This window comes from Pongo pygmaeus, chromosome 9 (genome assembly GCF_028885625.2).
Source record: "Pongo pygmaeus isolate AG05252 chromosome 9, NHGRI_mPonPyg2-v2.0_pri, whole genome shotgun sequence".
Taxonomy (NCBI): Eukaryota; Metazoa; Chordata; class Mammalia; order Primates; family Hominidae; genus Pongo; species Pongo pygmaeus.
The window spans coordinates 22,280,933-22,299,902 of NC_072382.2; the positions used below are offsets into that span (position 1 = coordinate 22,280,933).

General features: G+C 54.2%; 1 protein-coding gene across 5 annotated transcripts in view; it reads right to left on the reverse strand.

Annotated features, from left to right (window-relative positions):
• Positions 1-18,970, reverse strand: part of TSPAN18 (tetraspanin 18) — a 203,877-nt gene that overhangs the window by 4,745 nt on the left and 180,162 nt on the right. For all 5 annotated transcript variants that reach the window (XM_063670959.1, XM_063670957.1, XM_054438614.2 and 2 more), the window contains 5 exons: positions 17,745-17,939; positions 9,636-9,710; positions 8,369-8,467; positions 7,682-7,864; positions 931-1,014 (listed from right to left, as the gene is read on the reverse strand). In XM_063670959.1, the coding sequence (XP_063527029.1) occupies positions 931-1,014; positions 7,682-7,864; positions 8,369-8,467; positions 9,636-9,710; positions 17,745-17,939 (636 nt within the window). The remainder of the gene's footprint in view (positions 1-930; positions 1,015-7,681; positions 7,865-8,368; positions 8,468-9,635; positions 9,711-17,744; positions 17,940-18,970) is intronic.

Consider the following 18,970-nt stretch of genomic DNA (forward strand, 5'->3'; position numbering starts at 1 on the left):
CCCGCCATGAGGGCACTTGTTCACCTATAACAGTGCTGGCGAAGAGTAGGGCTCAGAGTGTGCTTGTTGAATACATGAATGAATAATAAATGACCCCTCCCTCTCCGCCATCCGCAGTAGCCTCCACGAAACTGCACTCGGTGGCGCTGCAGGCACAGTGGGAAACCAGGCAAGGTGAAGTTCATGGTGCCAGGTGCCCAGGCTGCTGGAGGGGGAAGCTGAGGATCGGGCTGCCTGACTTCCTTCCCCCGCAGGCCGAGGACTGACTGAGGCCCCAGAGTGCCCCTTCCTGGGTTTGGTCAGGTGTGGGCAATGCTCTGTCCAGCCCCCAGGAGCAGCAGGTCGGAGATCCCAGAGGATGGAGATCCCAGAGGACAGAGATGGGAGGTGGCTGCTCCTCCCTTTGGCTGAGGCGCCACCTAGTGGTGGTTGCAAACGGTCTGCAGGAGCTTACCTTTCAAGGGGACTCTGGGGCCCTCAGATAAAGGAGGATAAGGCCACCGTTGTGGATGAATAAGGCCCCCCCGTAGGCCCTGAACACCCCACAGAGAAAAGGCCTGATCTCAAACCACGGGCTGCAGCCTGTCCTTCAAGGCAGCCATGCCGATGCCTCTGCAAGCGTGAAATCTCTCTGGACCATGGAGCTGGGGCAGAGGTGGGGATGGGGATGGGGGAGTAAGAGGGAGTGGGGAAGACACTGCCTGCCCATCCCCACTTCTGGGACACTGGCTCCCATGTTTCATCTCCAGAGTTCAAGAATGACTCTCAGGCAGCAGAGACAGCCAGGCTTACCACCCCATAGCACCCATGGTGGGGGCCCCTTGGGTCCCCGGTGAAGGAAATGAAGAGGGAAGGAGGCTGGGGGGATCTGCCCAGCCTCCACGTGAGGCTTCATCCTGGGGAGCGGCAGAAGTGGGGGCCTTTACTTACCTCAATGGCCAGTACCCCGATGGCAAGGGCTCCGGCCAAGTAGACGTAGGTTTCGAAGGTGTTGAGGATCACCGTGTAACAGCCCTGGGAGGGAGGGATGAGAGGTGAAGCTATGGCCAGGGGTGACAGTCCTGGAGTCAGAGTCCAGCATGTGGACTAGGGTTCATGGCAGGTGTCCCCAGAGCTCTCACCCTATTACATGGCTGCTGAGACAGGACAGTGGGGAGGGGGTGCAGGGCAGGAGACCCAGAAACAGCGACTTGGCAGCATTGCACCAAAGACCCTCTTTGCCACCTGGCCCCTAAGGTGGGACAGAGAACTGACAGCATGCAGGCCATGTCTAATGTTGCTACTACAGTGATTGGAATATTGGGAAATTTCCCATAAATATCTGGACTTCCTGCTGCTCTGGAGAAATCAGAAGAACCAGCAAGGGGAGCTATTCCTTTTCACATCAGCACCATCAGTAGCTGCTGCCTTCGGATGCAACAGGTGGTCCCTGGGGATCCACAGCACCTCACCCCTCTCCCCCGCACAATTCCCTATTGTTTCACACCCACCCGCTCTACTGTTCCTCGTGACCTGCCTGGCTGCAGAAGGTGTTTTGGTTTTCAGCCACTTCCCCAAGGAAACACAGCCCAGCCTTCAAATCCCTGCTCGCATGCCACCTCCTTTGGGCAGCTTTCTGAACCAGCGCAGCCCACAGGCCCTGGACTTAATTCCCATGATCTTACTGCTTTCTTAAGCAATCCTAGAGATATGTAAACTGAGACAGAGACAGAGATCGAGATCGAGATAGATAGAGATACGAAAAAGCAAGCCAGTGCCAAGCCAGGCGCTGCCAGTCCATGGCTGCTGCCCTCTCTGACCCTGAGCACCTCACACCTCTGTCATTTTCATGTTCATAACTCTCCCCTCCCCCATGCTGACCACAGAGACTGATGCATGGTACTTGCTTTGAATGACACATATTTTCAAAGTGGGAGAACTTTCCTTCCTTTATAGGAGTCTGCATATTCTTTGGGCCCAGGCTGAGAACCTGCAAGGGAACAAATCCCCAGATGGGGGTGGAGAGATCATGCCCAGCCCTTTTTGGGTGACGGTTGCTATTTCTGGGCTCTGTTGAGATGGGGGATTCTTGGGTGCTGACATGCTCACTTCTCTTGTCCATCGTGCAGAAGCCCAGCCCCTTTGGCCAAAAGTAGGACTGAGGCTGCACCCAGGCAGGTGGACAGCAGGGCCTGATCTGGGACTAGTGGCCAAGTGGTGTCCTAGTACCTGCCTGGAGGCTGACCAGGAGCTGGGCAGGGAAGGCCCCCAGAAGCCCTCCCTGGAGCCCCATGGAGCAAACAGGATATACCCAGATAGAAACAGACCCCACTGGCACAACAATCTGGGTCCATGATACTCTTGGGACTGAGTGTGCATGGGAATAATCTGGGAAGTGGTTGGCAATGCAGATGCCAAGGTCTCGCCCCACAACACTGGATCAGTGGGTCTGGCGTGGAGTCCAGGTATCAGCATTATGGGACGATACCCAAGGTAATTTCTAGTGACCAGGCTGTGGCCAGGCTTTGAAAGACCTCAAGCCCAGAGATGAAAAAGAGAAAAGGTCTTAATTGAACCTTCAGGCCTTGTCTCTGCTGTGGCACTGGGAGCCCAGTTAAGGGCTGTATGACTGGGACGGAGCCCTAAGGGCAACCCAGGGGTTCCTACCCCAAGCCAGGTCAGGACATCAGTGTGGCTGGGGGTCCGTTCAGGGCTGGTCCTCCATTCAGTGAGGCCCAGGGTCCATCCTGGATCTGCCAGCAGACCCATGTTGGAGCCCCGAATCCTTTGTTAAGCGATTTTTTAAAAATTATACTTTAAGTTCTAGGGTATACATGTGCACAACATGCAGGTTTGTTACATATGTATACATGTGCCATGTTGGTGTGCTGCACCCATTAACTCGTCATTTACATTCTGTATATCTCCTAATGCTATCCCTCCCCCGTCCCATGTTAAGCGATTTTGAAGCATTAGAACCCTAAAATGCAAAACTATAACAGCAAAAAAACTAACCTACTCTGCAAGCAAGGAAAGAGAGATGAGTTGCATAGTTTTGGGATCAGCCCTGGCAGGGGATGCCTTGGCCCTCCCATCATCCCCTCAGTGTTCCACGTGCCCGCCAGCCACATGTGCATAATCCCACCTCCTGCAGCCCCAACACACACACTGGGTTTGTGAAGCTCTTCGAGGGGTTTCCTGGACAGGGAACAGCAATGGCCCAGGAGACTGGTATCTGGCAATGGTCCCTGGGGCCTGGCTGCCTGGGGTCCCAGCCAGCGCTGCCACTGGCTTGCTGTGCGACCTTGGGCTATTTACTTCCTCTCTCTATGCCTCAGTTGCCCCATCTATACAATGGGGCCATGTAGATTACCTCATGGGATTGCTGTGAGGATAAAATGAGATACTGCAGGTAAGGCACTAGGAAGAGTGTTGGCAAGTAGCAAGCTCTCAATCTCAATGCTTGTTAGGATTACCAAGGATTACCGTCCGTCTCTCTGTGCCGCTCTCTCAGCATATCCTGAGTGGTGGAAAGTGTCTGAGCATGGGTGTCACTGCAATACAATCACACACACACACACACACACACACACACACACACACACACACACACACACACACAGAAGGGGACAAGAGAAGCAGCACATCTCTTCCAGAGCATGAAATTGACTTTGACATGTCTCACCCAGGGAAACTGGCAAGAAGCCGGGGACCTTGTCCAGCAGAGGGAAGCTGAGCCCTGCTGTGTGGCACCTGGGCCTTGACAGCTCATCTTCCCCTATCGGTCTTTGGCACCAAAGACCCTTCAGGCCCCTGGACTCAACCAAGCAGCCCAGGTTGACCAATGGAAGCTTCCCAGGAACAGAGACACCCTTGGGGAGGTTGGGGCATGGACGGGATGCCACCACCCACGCTGAGTGAGTGTCTGCTCTCTTGGTAACTTTGCTAGGGCCTCGTTGGCTCTTTCTCACTTGATCTCATTACAATCCTCAGGGAGGAGGGGTCTTACCTGCATTTTACCCACAGGAAAAGGGAGGGAGGAGCAGTGGCTAACTTGCTTAAGGTCACACACGAGGAAGGGAAGCCAGGATTTACACTGAGGAGGATTCCAAATTCCCGGTCTTTCCTCCGTTCTTAAGGGAAAGAGGGCTGGCATGAGCGGCTGGATTCTCCCTCCTGTGGGCCAGGCCCTGGCTGTAGTCCAGAGCTTACATCTACACACCTGGAGATTGCTTCACCACCACCCACCATCTCCACCCCGTGACGGTTTCCCCTGTCACCACCTGGTGAGACACATGGCGGGGAGCCTCTCCCCAGCCTGCCACCACAGACTATGAGTCCTCTAACCATGTGGGCTGTTGCCAGTGCCATCCTCCCTCTCTGCTGGGTGGGCACATCCCCTGCCCCCTGCTGCCACCCACAGTCACCCCCTACCTAATCTGATGAGGGGCAGCCAGGCCTGATTGCCACCACAATGGGTCACCCACACGCAATGCTTCCCACACGTACATCTCCAGCACCGACCCCTCCAGCTCCACCCCATACACCCAACAGCCCACCTCTGCTCAGCTGTTCCAAAGGCTTCTTTTTTTCTTTTTTTTGAGATGGAGTCTCACTCTGTTGCCCAGGCTGAAGTGCAGTGGCACGATCTCAGCTCACCGCAACCTCCGCCTCCCGGGTTCAAGTGATTCTCCTGCCTCAGCGTCCCAAGTAGCTGGGATTATAGGCACATGCCACCACGCCAGGCTAATTTTTGTATTTTTAGTAGAGACGGGGTTTCTCCATGTTGGCTGGGCTGGTCTCGAACTCCTGACCTCAGGTGATCCACCTGCCTTGGCCTCCCAAAGTGTTGGGATTACAGGCGTGAGCCACTGCGCCTGGCCTCCAAAGGTTTCTTAGACTCAACATGCCCCAGACTGAATGCAAGATCGTCCCCAAACCAGAAGCCAGTCACTCAGCACCTCCTCCTGCTCCTCCTCCAATGAGGACCCATCACGGAGGCTGGTAGATTTTTGCCTCCTGAACATTTCTCAGATCCACACACCTCTCTGTCTTTACCGCCTTCACCCTGGTCTTACCTGCTGTCCTTTCTCACTGGCACCAGCATAAAAGGCCCCTGTCTACCCAGGTCCACCACCAATGTGGACCAGGGGGCCACAGAGCAACTAGGATGTCCCTGTGGCCACGCCATGCATCCCTGCACACCTCACCCCCACCCCAAGCCCCACAGTGAACTCAACTCTTCCCAGATCCTTGCCATGGGCCTGCCAGCAAAGTCAGAAATGTACCCTGGGGCCGGGCATGGTGGTTCACACACTTTGGGAGGCCAAGGGGGTGGATCATTTGAGGTCAGGAGTTTGAGACCAGCCTGGACAACATGGTGAAACCGGTCTTACCAAAAAGCACAAAAATTAGCTGGGTATGGTGGCACGTGCCTGTAGTCCCAGCTACTTGAGAGGTTGAGGTGGGAGAAACACTTGAACCCGGGAGGTGGAGGTTGCAGTGAGCCAGGATTGTGCCACTGCACTCCAGCCTGAGCGACAGAGCGAGACTCAGTCTCAAAACAAACAAACAAACAAAAAATGCATCCTGGGCTTTAAGCAAGGGGGCTTTGGAGAAAAAGACAAATAGAGACAGTTCCACAGCAGCAGGTTTTTAACGGGAAGAAATGCCCAGGAGGGACATGAATGTCTCAGCAAAGAAACCCCAGGAGCCAGGCTCAGACCCTCAGGAACAACAGAGTCACTGGAAAGAATGAACGTGGCTGTGCAGGGACCTCTCTGATGAGCTCCAATTTTAAAGACATGCCCAGGAGAGGAAAGAAAGGAGACATCCTGATGGAGGATGAGTCCAGAAATGGGAAGCACATCTGATGCGGGGAATGGGGCCCATGGGAAGCCTCCTGAAAACTTACAAGTAGCATTAAAAGGCTCTAAGTTTGGCTGTTGGTAACGGGCATCTCAAACAGCAGCTCCTTCAACAAGTTAGAAATTCACTGGTCTTTCACGTAAACCCCGCGCTATGGTGGCCGCTGTATGCTGTGGAACTGTCCGTGGCCCAGGCTCCTTCTCTCTGGATGCTCTGCCATCCTAGGGACCACCTCCCTCTGCCAAGTCCCAGCCAGGGAAAAAAGGAGGGGTGGGCACAGCACTTTCTCTTAAGGATGTGACTCAAGTTGCACAAATCACCTCTGCTCACCTCCCGTTAGCCAGAACTCGGTTACATGGTCTAGCTGCAAGGCAGGCTGGGAGGTGCAGCCTCTAGCTGGTGGTCGTGGGGTGTGACAACAATTCTCTTCCCAAGAGAGCAGGGGTAAATGGATCATGGCGGGGCAGCCAGCAGCTGCTGCCAACGTATGGAATCTGAGGTCCAGAGAGGGTGTCTTGGCAAAGGCAATGCAGCAGTTAACAGCCCACCCCTGCCTGCCATGGAAGCCTGAAACTCCCCTCCCCGCCCTGCAGCTGCTCCCCACGGCAGGTCTCTCTGCCCCACGTCCACAGTGGCCTCAACTCAGGGCCCTCATTTCTCTATTGAGTCTCTTTCCCCCCAATGCAGGAAGACAGGGTGATGAGGGACAGAGAGAATGTGGCCCTCAGGGCCTCAGAAATCCTTGGGGAGGTGCCAGGGCCAGAGGGGCTGAGTTCCTGGGGCAGAGCTGAGGCTGGAAAGGGCCCGCCAGAGCCCCAGGACCCAGGACTCTGCTCACTGTCACCTCCTCTGGGACTTTGCAAGTTCTGCCTTGAGCCCTCACCCAAGGCCCATTCTAGCCCCTCATCTGGTTTTATTTCTTCGCAGCAATCATGACCATGTGAAATGATTACTTCTTGTTAGTTTGCTGCTTGTTCATCTTGCGTGTCCTCTAATGAGATCGTGAGCCTCGCAGGAACGGGGCCTTGTCTCCTGTCCCCTGCTGTGTCTCTTGCATGTGGAACTCTCCATGAGACCCTCGTTAAAGTCCTACTCAAGCAAGGGGCCCAGGGCCCAGGCTTAGTTCACCCTCGTCCTCTCCCTCCCTCTCCTCCTGCCTAGCCTGGTCACACACCCACACTGGCAGAGTGGGGGCTGGTCAGTGGGAAGAAGGGGATTAAGAGCAAGGGCATTGTGAACTCATAGCGGGGTGTGGGCAGGAGGCACACAAACCCAGGCCCTTGTCTTCCCTAGAAATGGCACGTGCAGGAAGGGAAAGGGTTTCTTCCAAGGCTGAGAGGAAGTCCTCAGGCTGCAAGAGAACCAGAAAAGTCTAGGAGCTTCTCTGACCTTGGAGAGTCAGGTCAAGGAGACCTTGCTCCCTTAGGGCACCCCACATGGCAAATGAAACTTCCTCCAAAATACAGTGCATGGCTAAGAAGGGCCCCCCACTGTGTAATTCTGGTTCTGTCCCCCTCCCTCCTTTTGGACCTGCATTATCAGAAACTCAGGAAACACTGGAAAACTACTTACCCCTTAGCCCCAGCCTAAATGCCCACTCCAGTGGCAGACCATCTGCCACTGTCATCCTTCCCCATTTTGGTTGGATCTCAGGGACTTGGACGGAGCCTCCATCAGCCCCTGCTCAGGTGCAGGCATCCCATATCACGGACAACACTTCCCTGGGATTCCTGGGGTAGCTTCAGATCCTCTGGGGTGATAGCGCCTCCCACCCAGCTCTGGCCACCCAAGTCCCGATAGACCCACTCCCCTGTCTGGAGAGCAGGGCCAGTACCTGCTTGTTTAGGAACAGGCTTCTTCCCAGGAGGCACTCCTCCCGGCTCAGCAGGACCCCATCCCGACTTTGGGGTTCCCTCCGGCAGCAGGCCTCCGGCACCTCTTCACTATCCAGGGTCAGGAGTCGAAACACAGATGCAAACTTAAAGTCTTCAGGCCCGTTGACCCCGCAGCAACCAAACTAGGGGGAGATCCCAGAGAAGGGTCTGGTGGGCAGGAGGAGGGCGCAGGGGCAGGGACAGAGAAGGACATACAGCCTCTGCAAAGGAGTGGCATCAGAAGACTGGGTGTGGGCTGGCTCCACCTGTCACTACTGTGTGACCATGAGAAAGCCACTCCACTTCTCTGGGCCTTCAGTGTCCTCATCTCTATAACAGAGGTGGCAGTAACAATTCCTACCTCACCAGGCACTTAGCCCTCCATAAACAGTTGCTGTGGTTATTATCATCATCATAATGACCATTGCTTGGGGACCCAAGACAAGGATAGCAAACAGGTTTCACCCCGAGTAGGGACTGTGATCAAATGGCATGGCTGCCTGGAATGCTGCGTGGATGCTGATTCCAAGGCCAGGTCTGTGATCAACGGGAGAGTGCCTGGATTGATTACTGATGCCTGGTGTGGGCATGTGAACACTGGGCATCGTGGCTCTGAATGTTCACAGCATCTCTGGGGCGTCACTCACTGTGATCATGACCGAGTTCCAGGTGGCGGAGAAGACGTCTGTGTCGTTATTGCCCTGGTAGTGCTTGGTGAGCTCCTTGGTAAAGAATTCTCGGGTGAGCTGGGGGCAGAGGGAGAAGATGGGCTTAGGCCTGGCAGTTGGGTGCAGCCCCCACCCTCCATCATCTCTCCATCCACCTGCTTGGGAGTTGGGGGAATGAGAGCTAGGGGCTCTGCATCCTGGTGCCAGGTCCCCTGGGATTCTCCTAAACCACGAACTTGGGGCAATCTCCTTATCCCCAATGTAGAAAGGAAGTCCATACACATGCACATCTCGGTGGAGCCGAGGTCAGGGCACGCTGAGGACCTCGCTCCACCTGCAGCTCTGCCCAGAGGGAGGGCTTATCTGGATGGGGAGTTTGCACCTCACCCCACCCCTTCCACCCTGAGCTATTCCCCAGACAGAGCCAAGCAGACGCCCTGGGTCCCAGGCCCTGAAGAAGCTACAGGACCGGGCAGGAAGTCTTTGTATGTCAGTTTCCAGAGGAGTCCTCCTCAGTTTCTCCTACTCCCAAAATATTCTCCTTCCCTCCTGCTACAGTCGAAGGCTAGGGCCCTGGGTGGTACCCAGCAGAGGAGACCATCTAGGCACCATTGTCTGCTCACAGGCTGTGGTGGCCTCCTCCTCTGCTCCGTGCTGACTACCCTCTCCGCCCGCCTCCTCTACCCCAGGGCCATTTTGTGTGTCCTGCCCCATTGCCCCTCCTCCCCTCCCATCTTTCTCCAACCCCCCGCCCCAGTCTCCCTTTGGCTATGGTGCCTGGCTCTGGTCAACTCAGGGGAGGCAGCTGGCACCCCAGCTGCCTGTAGCCTCTGGAACTTGGTGGCTTGTGGGGCCAAGGTACCCAGGAGGATACCAGCCAGGGCCTCCTCCGAGAGCAGTCTGCCCTGTGCTCCTACATTCCAGCCTCTCTGATTATTCTGACTGTCTTGCTATCACTGGGCCGTTACTAGGCAAGGATTGGAAGGGATGTTTCCAGAATAAGGTATGGGGTTGTACCAGATGCTTTGGGAGCAGAGAAAAGCCCTTGCAGGAACAGGCTTACTGGGGTCTCTCCCTGGTCTGCGGGGCCTTGCCAGGCGGGTGAGGCCATGACTTGGGCTGGAAGTGCCAGATAAGAGGCTGCCCACTCTCTGAGACCCTTCAAGGAGGGGAGGAGCCAGACCTGAATGGCCACCAACCCCTTGCTGATAGCAGAAGGCAGGAAAGCTTGGGGCCTGGTACGTACATTTTCCCTGAAGATGAAGGCCAGGATGGCTGCTGAGAGCTCTGCCAGGAAGATGATCAGGATGAACAGGAAGAACTGCAGGAAGAGGAACAGGCTTGTGAGCCCAGAGGGCAGGCAGGGGATGGGGCGGCCACTGGCCAATGCATCCGTCCATCTGTCACACCAGTGACGCAGTATACTCATTTTGTAAGATTAAGGCACTCTACTGCTATCAGACATTTTTCATGACAAAAACACCAGTGATTCCTCCTTGGAGTCAACAGGATTGTGATCAAAATATGAAAAGAATAAACAAATATATACCTTCCACGCAAATGGTACCCTTAGAGAGGCCCCTTGTACAGTGTGCAACCTGAACAACCCTACTTAGCCACTCTGGAAGGAGATCGCTGATGAAACCCGTTTGAGCCCACTCTGGGTAAATTTCCTTCTGGGTAGGTTGTACAGGCTGCGAGAATCCTGAGTGCCTTGGGGATCCCCAGCTGGATTTCCCCATCTGCCAGCCCCAGGGCCACCTCTCCCTGCCCCACTGTCTCTGGTTCCCATGGGAAGTGGGGAGGTCACATTGACCTTCAGCCAAAATCCAAGGAATAAGATTGGAGGGAAGGTGGTATGACTACCAAATCTCAAAACCCAGGGGCCAGGAGTTTGGTATCTAACACAGTCTTCTGCTCCACTCACTGAATTTGATGTTCCCTGAATGAGCCACAGTGCCCCTCATTTCAGGGACCTCACAGGCTCTGTTACCTCTGCCAGGAAGGCACTGCCCTCCCTTGCCCACCAGTTCCTCATTTCTCCAGATCAGGTGAAGCCTCAGCCCCTCTCCTTCTGAGAAGCCTTTCCTGACTTCTCCAAGCAGGGAGAACCCTCCCTCTCCTGGGCTCCCCCACACCGCAGTGCCTAACAGAGGTGCCCGCAAGGCCTTAGCACAGGAGCTGTCACTCAGCACGCTGCCTGCTCGGATGCCTGGGTCAGCACAGGTGTTGATACAGGACTCTTAGATGGATGAATGAGCCGGGGTGGAGCACTCGCCATGAAGGCCCTGTGATCTGCCACATCACCGGCCCTGGTCATTGTGTGGTTTCCTTTGGGCCGAGAGCTGTCAACAGAAGAAATTGGCTTTGCCTTCATTACTCAGCATAGCTGGTGCCCTTGACAAAGTCCGTTGTCACCCTACCTGGAAACCACCAGCAGAGGACTTTATCCCTGACACACACAGAGACTGGTTCTTTCATACCCTCCCAGGCACCCAGGCAGCAGCCAGACCTGCTTTCTGGGGTCCCAGTCGTCAGGACTGCCTGCCTGCCTGCCTGCCTGCCCCCGGTGTGCCAGGCTGGAAGGAGGCAAGGGTGTTGGGCTTCAAGTTAGGACACCTCAGGGCCCGCCTTGTCTGTCCTCGTGTGTCATGGGACAACCACTCATACAAACCCCTTCCAGCCTCAGTTTTCTTGCCAGAAAAAATGGGGATGTGGAGACCCACTTCCGGGGACTCCCCATGGGGAATCACGAGGCATGTGAAAGCGTTTCCCCTGTTGGAAATGAGCCAAGCAGAGCTTGACATTGGGCTCTCATGTGCAGAAGGTGAGCGAATGTGGGCCACGAGCAGGTTCCTCTGTGGCCTCCAAGGCCTGGCTCCTGGTGAGGCACTGGCCTCCTTGCAGATGCTCTGTGGGCTGCTGACAATACCTTCAGGCATCTCTCTCCTGGAATGTGCCTCTTGTGGTCAGAGGAAGATTTCTGTCACTTTATCCCCACCCCAGGGAGACCCCAGTCCAATTCCCTCCCTGACTCTTCAGCGCCCACAGCGGCTGCCTTCTAGAGGTCCTGAGGCTTCTCCAAACTGCGTGGGCCGGGGTCCACCTTAGTGAGCACCTCGGGAGGGGTGTAGAATCTGTCCATTCAGCACACGGACATGAAACATCTCTGAGGCCTGGCAAGTGGGTTTTAGTTTTTTAAGTGTCCAAACCTAAAGAAAGGCCCTTGCTTCAGCAGAGCAGCCAGCCCACGGCGGGGATGTGTCATTCGACAATCCTGCGTTTTGCTGGCTGGTGTCTGTCCCCAGCCACCACATCAAGTCTGCTTCAGCCCTCAGATGCACCGTGGGCTCCTGAGCCCCTGAGGTCTCACTGGGCTCCAGCTGCTCTGACACAGGCTTCTGCTCTCACAGGGGACCGCCGGGCACCGGACGCTGTTCTCACGGTCTCTTTTTTGTGTAGTTTCCCCTTTTCGAAGTTGAGGAAGCTGAAGCTGGAGAAAGGAAGTGACTACTCCATGGGTGCAGAGCTCTTTGGAGCTTTGCAGAAAGAACACTCCCATCCTGGCCCAGCTGCCTTTTCAGAGTGCCAGGCTGCGTCTGCTCCCTGAGGCAGGGCGAGGCTCAGGGATTGCGCTGTCATTCTCTTCTGAGCCCAGGAGTCTGTCTCCACAGGTCAGCAGGCTGCCTGGCTGGGGTTTGCTGGGTGGCCTGCTGGCACATCTAGATGAGGGACACCAGGCCAGATGCTCCTGTGCTTCCTGAAGAGGGGGCTGACCTCCAGCTGAGGTCAGGGAGCAGAGTTCCCCAACCAGTGCAGAGTATGATGAGGGTGGGGTGGGGGAAGCCTCCTGTGCCCCAGGTCACAATGCCCACGGTCCATTCTGCCACTCCTACAATTCTCCTTTCCAGGAGGATGGGGGGCTCTGGGCTCAGTGGCTGCTGAGTGATGTGTTTTCTGCCTCTGCAGCCTCACCTCCCCTGTGACAGTGACGGAGGCTGCTGGCAGGGGTCCTGGCATTTCCATTTGGCTGGTGATGGATGGCCATCCACTTCCATTACACGGGGCCTCTATGAGGAGCCCCTCCCTGCCCTCTGCCCTCTCGCTGGAGCCACTGGCAGGTCCCCAGGCTGGTAAGGAGCAGCCTCGGCCTGGACAGTGATAAATAATGGATGAAGCAGATCACAGGCCTCGTGTACTCTGTGTGCCCATCACTCTGGGATGTGTGTGTGCCATCCAGGATGACTGCACATGGCTTCCACGAGGTAATGCAGGTATGGTGCTTTTCGCAAGACCGGCACGACATGAGAGATGCTCAGATGGTTACTTAGAGCCCAGAGGAAGCACATCCTTCCCGAAGACAAGTGCTGGTGTGGGCGGCTCTGGAAAAATAGCAATAGCTACCTGCTGAGTCCTTGCTACCCAGACACTGTGGATCTTACATAGATCATCTCATCAAGCCCTCTCATCTAGCGAGACAGATGCTGTTATCAGCAACACCCCCATTTTACTGACAGGGGATTTGTGGCTGAGAGGAGCAGTACTTGGCCCAAGCTGGCATAACTGGTGGGTAGTACCTCTGGGACTTCACCCCAAGAACTCTGATTGCAGAACACAGCCTCTCATCACCATGTTACCCTGGAAGCCACGGGAGCCCCGAGGTCTTATGGTTTCTACACAGCCTGCAAAGCCTCCTGAGGCTCAGCACCAATTCTTCTAGTTTCCCATTTATAGAGTGCTTAGGCATCCCACAAACAGAGCCAAGCAAAACATGCATTTCCCACTGGATCATGAACGCAACACTATGGCTGGGAAGGAAGTATGATTATCCTCATTTTGTATATGAGGAATCTAAGGTTTAGAGTGGTTAAGTGACCAGCCCCAGGTCATACAGCCAGGAAATGGCAGAGCAGGAGTTAGAGCCCGGGCTTTTCTGACTCCAAAGTCCATGCTCTTAGCCAAACCTCTGCTACCACCTCCTCTCTGTTCCTTGGCTCCGGGGCTGTTTACTGAGAACCTGCTCTGTGCCAGGCACTGTGCTAGGTATTGGCAAATAAATGCATACAAGGCAGACTCAGTCCCCATCTTCATGGAGTTTCCATTGAGCTGAAGCATCAGGAGATGAGATATAAAAATAAACCTGGGAAGCTGTGGACTGGAGGAAGTGGGCCTCCCCAAGCACAAGGCCTGGGCATGACTTGAGTATGTGGGAGTGTGAATCCTGTGAACCAAAGTGCAAGGCTGCGGTGCCCATGGCAGTCACAATGCCACCTCTGCCAACTCACCCTTCTCCAGCATGAAAATGTCCTCCTGCTTAAGACAGTTTACCAGTGTTAAAGTCCTTTGGGGAATTCCCCTGGACCCAGCCATTCCTGGGGCTTCCCCTCATCAAGGCCTTTCCTAGGGTTTGCATCCCATTTGCCTAAGGACACATTTGTCAGCCATTCCTGATCCTCTAATTTGCATCACTTTCCTTAGGATGGAAAAATTAGCAAAGGGGAGGAAACTACTATGTTGCCTAGTTGGGAACATTTCCAGGCTTTTCTAACCCATCTGCTTATAGGCAATGTCTGCTCACAGTTCCCATTTCTAATAAATATTTACCAAATTTACATACCGCATGTACAATTCAGCTCATTTATCTTTTTTGAATATACTCCTCTCTTTTTGCTGTTCTTTTTTCCAGTTGAGCTTGCCTTCATTATAAAATATTTTTAAAATTAGAATTTTTAAATAAGTTGGCTTAAAAAAAATCCTTGAAATACTCAAAGGTAAGCAAATGAGAAAAAGGGATGCCAGAAATTTTCAATAGGAGGCTGAAATTGTCCTATTGCATGTGAGTGCTGTAATACTGATCAATACGAGTATTTGGGAAATGGACCTTTAGATAGATAAATTGATCATTAGGTGGTCTGGTCATTAGACTGATTGTCCCCAGGTCCTGTAGGACTTCAGTCTCAGAGCAGAGGGAAGGGGACAGTCAGCCCCATCTCAAGGCCTCCTTGCTTTGTGAACCTTTGAACCAGGTTTCCTGGGCTGACTAAAGTCACTCTTTTGGCCCCTCTCAAGACAAGCCTTCTCTCCTTTCTGACAGGCTGAGAAAGCAGTGAAAGGCTTCTAGAAGAATCCCAGAAGCTGCCAGGGGTGAGGCTCCATGCTCTCTTCGGTTGGAACCACCACACAGTTAGGTCCAGGTTCAGCCAGGAAGGGAGAAGTGGTTTTTCTTATTTTTTAGGGCATAAACCTTTTTGAAAACCTTCCAGAAACTTTGGTGCCTTTCTCTGGAAACACTCACAGAACCCCTCCAACCCCCATGCACACAACACACATGCACACACAACACACATGTGCACACACAGGCACATGTCCACATGCATACATATGTGCACCCACACACGCACGACACCCATGCATGCGTAACACCCACGCACATGTAACGCCCATGCACGTGTAACACCCATGCATGCGTAACACCCATGCACATACAATACCCATGCACGTGTACACATGCACAAAGCAATGCACACATGTACACACAAGCACACACGATAGAACACAACATACATGCACACACAACACACGTGCACATACACACTGTACCCATACACATGAGTATGCACACAATCCATGTATACACAATACACATACACAGGCCCTGACGTAACATTTTGCACATAATTTCAGGTAAATTTTGGAGTCCATTCCAGGTTAGGAGCCTGTGGACAGCCCTGGTCTGGGAGCCAGAAGACCTTGATCCAAGTGTCCTTTGCCTCTGACCCACACTGTGACCTCAGGCTTGTGTGGGCGGGGCCTTAGAGAGGGGAGGGCAAGCAGGTGAAGTGGAGAGAGAGGGACAGGGAAATGGGGGAGGGAGAGGTCAGGACAGGGACAAGGAAAGGGCGTAGGAATAAAAACAGGGATCAAGAGAAAGACAAGGCCAAGTTGTGTTGGTGCCCGCCTGGAATCCCAACACTTTGAGAGGCCGAGGCGGTGGATCACTTGAGCCCAGGAGTTCAAGACCAGCCTGAGCAACATGGCAAAACCCTGTTTCTACAAAAAATACAAAAATTAGCCGGGCGTGACAGTACGTGCCTGTGTTCCCAGCTACTCAGGGGGCTGAGGTGGGAGGATCACTTGAGGCTAGGAGGTTGAGGTTGCAGTGAGCTGAGATCACACCGCTGCATACCAGCTTGGGCCACAGACTGAGACCCTGTCTCGAAAAAAAAAAAGGACAAAGATTGGGAGGACAGAGGCAGAGAGGAAAGGGAGCTACACAGAGATAGGTAGAAAGAAGGGGGACAAAGGGAGAGAGGTGGGGGTGGGGAGGGGAGGGGAAGGATCTGCCATCAGGCCTTGTAGAAGGGCCCCCAGCCTGGCAGCCAGGATCACCTCTCTCGGGAGGATCGTGGACACATCTCCTATCCCTGGGCCTCAGTCCTGCCTCGCATAGCACGGGAGGGAGGACGTCCTCGGGCGGCTGGCAGGTTTGCAGGCAGCCACTTACTGGAGGAGACTGGAGCCGCCCCAGCCTGCTCCCAGCCAAGAACACCAGCCTGGCTTCCTGTCTTGGCTTCAGAACCGAGCCCATTAACAATGAATGAGCCCCTGGGGGCCGAGGTGAGGAGGGGGAAAGGGAGGCTGGGTGTGTTCTGGGACCCATATCCCAGCTCCTTTTAAAGTCCCTTCGGGCTCCCCAGCCAAGACTTCTGCAAGCACCGTGACAAGCTGTAGAGAATTGTCCACCAGGGGGCGCTCAAAGTTTTTCTTTGTTTCTCTTCAAATGAAGTCTGCAGTGTTTGTGCCGTTGAAGGACAAATGGGCCCAAGGCTCCTTGTCACTCATTTCGCAGCTGACTTCACTTCCTTTGGATGGGCAGCATCTCACCGGGACACAAATGGGGCCGTGCAGTGTGCTCTCGTCTGGGGAGGAGGTATGGTGCCAGGTCTCTCCTCCCAGCACTGCTGGTGCTAGCTTATTCACAGAAACTTGCAAGGGAGCCCCTCAACCAGCCCAGGTCTCTGTGTCATTTAACTCCGCCCACGAATTCACCCATGAGGAGCATCCGCAAGTTGACCCAGACACACCCACACTTCTCTAAACAGGGCTGTTTTTAACTTACCCCGTAGCGGGACTGGGCTCAGCCCAGAAGTTCTCCAAGTCCAGTACCTCTTAGAGAAGACCCATCCACCCAGCACAGGAAAGCAGGCGGAGGCCCCAAGCGCCACTGCCCATGGGAATCCAGGAGACTCGAGAACTAGAAGACCCACTGCTTGTCTGGTTTGGCTGTGATCTATAGCTGAGCTGGTCGGCCCCCTTGTTTAACAAGAAGATATGGCTGCTCTGGGAGGTTGGGGAACTAGATGGGAGGCACACCCTTAGGGGATGGAGCAGGGAGTACACTCAAACCAGGCCTGTCCACTGCCCAGCTCATCCGCACGGCTTGGCTGCCTCCCCTGTGCCTGTCTGTGAGGGAAGGGACCATCACTCCTGGTCCCTGACACATCTTCAGCACCCAGTGAACTACATGCGCATGATAGGAGTTCAAGGGCTATTTACGTGATGAATAAGAAAACTTCAGAGGCCATATCATACCTGTTTCAGAATTGCATATCTACAAGGGGAATGCCTCATCCACTAGGCATCTTAGTGATGTTACTAAAGAGTTATATATTAGAGTTTTTAATAGCAAGCAAGTGGAAAAACATCAAGGTCAATGTCAGTGCTCTCAGCTGACCATGCCTTGGAGAAACCTGGTTGTTCAGACCTGGACGCCAAGGACCCCTCCATCTGGGCCAGCTCACCCACTGCAGGCATGGGCCCACTGCAAAAGCAGGCTCTGGAAGCTGAGGCCACCAAGGCAAATGGAAAAGGCTGGGGACCGTCCCACCCCTGGAGGTGGGACGATGTGGCACAAACCTTATTCTGAGTTTCCTGGCATGTAGACACAGACTAGGTGTGCGTTAAGCCAGGGGCCCTGGATTGACTGCAGGAAAGCAGCAAAGTGAAGTGGGAGTGAGGAAGGGCTGCCCCAGGGAGAAAACAGGTCCCAAAGGCATGGGAAGAGGCAGCCTGAGGCACTGCAGGGGCCCTGGCCTAGCGTCTGTTTCATCCCCTCTGCCGCCAACTCCATGGGACTCTGGGCAAGTTGCTGAATGTCTCAGGGTTTCAGGACCATTGACTACTGAATGAGTGGGGTTGGACATGCTTATCTCCATGATCCCTTCTGCTTTGACAGCCCGCCCCCAGTTTGGGAAGCACTGGTCTGAATGGAAGCCAGGCAGGGCCTGGGAGTCTGCAGCCGATCCCCGACACCCCTCAGAGCACCCATGGGTGGGGTGGGGGCTGGGGTACTCACAAATAGCAGCAGACACTTGTTCTCACGGACGGCCCCACAGCAGCCCAGGAAGCCGAGCAGAAAGAGCAGGCCCCCCATGGCCAGGAGGATGTAGGTGCCCGTGAGGAGCAGAGGATTGGCAGCCACGATCTCCCGGAAGCCAGTGGGGTCCACCATGACCCAGATGCCGATGGCCAGCAGGCAGGCCCCGCCCAGCTGCTCAGGCCAGTGGAGGAGTTGGGAGGAGAAACAGGCAGAAAGGGAGGTTAGGCACTTCTGACCCACCACTCCCCTGAGCCAGCCTCAGGGTTGGAGGCATCAAGCACTAGGTGAGCCAGGCAGGAATTCACCTGCAGCCAGAGCCAGTGAGTCCCAGCCGCACCTTGAATTGCTTTGAATTTTTCTAGCTGCCGTGACCTTAAGTGCAACACGCATCCTCTAAATCCAATTTCCAACCCAGGACCCACCTCGGGCTGTACCATATAAAGGCTATTTGCCAATTTTATCTTTTCCTGAAATGTCAGACCTGTAGGATTAGGAGGTCATCTAGTCCAACCCTCTGATTCCACACAGAGGGGACCAACAACTTGCTGAATGTCACACAGCAAGTTCATGGCAGAGTCAGGGCTTGGTTGCAGGCCCCCTGACTCCAGTCTCAACACCCTAAACAAAGGTCCATGAACATGCTCTGAGTCAGCCCTATGCTGTGTTTGCACCACCCATGCTAGGGGCTGGGAAAACACAGAAAACACAGACCAAGTCATCGTCAATGTCCCCCACAGGACTCTCAGTGAGGTTCCAACTTGAGAGTGGGCTCCCCACTCTCAAACCCGTGGCTCAAAAGACTTCTTATTTATGTCTCCATCAAGATGGGCTCTGTATGCCTTATTTATCTTTGGAAAGAGGCAGTGTAGTCTAGAGAGAGAGCTGTGCCACTTATTAGTTGTGTGACCCCAGGCAAGTGTCATAACCTCTCTGAGCCTTTTAGCTTCCTTGTGGTCAAAAGAAGACTCAAACACCCTCAACCTAAGGCAGCCCTAATGAAGAAAGGATAGAAGGCATTTAGCAGATTTCAATAAATATCTGCTCCATTTTTCTTTTCTTTATTTTTTTATTTTTATTTTTATTTATTTATTTATTTATTTTGAGACAGAGTCTTGCTTTGCTACCCGGGCTGGAGTGCAGTGGCGGGATCACAGCTCACTGCAGCCTTGACCTCCTGGGCCCAAGTCATCCTCCCACCTCAG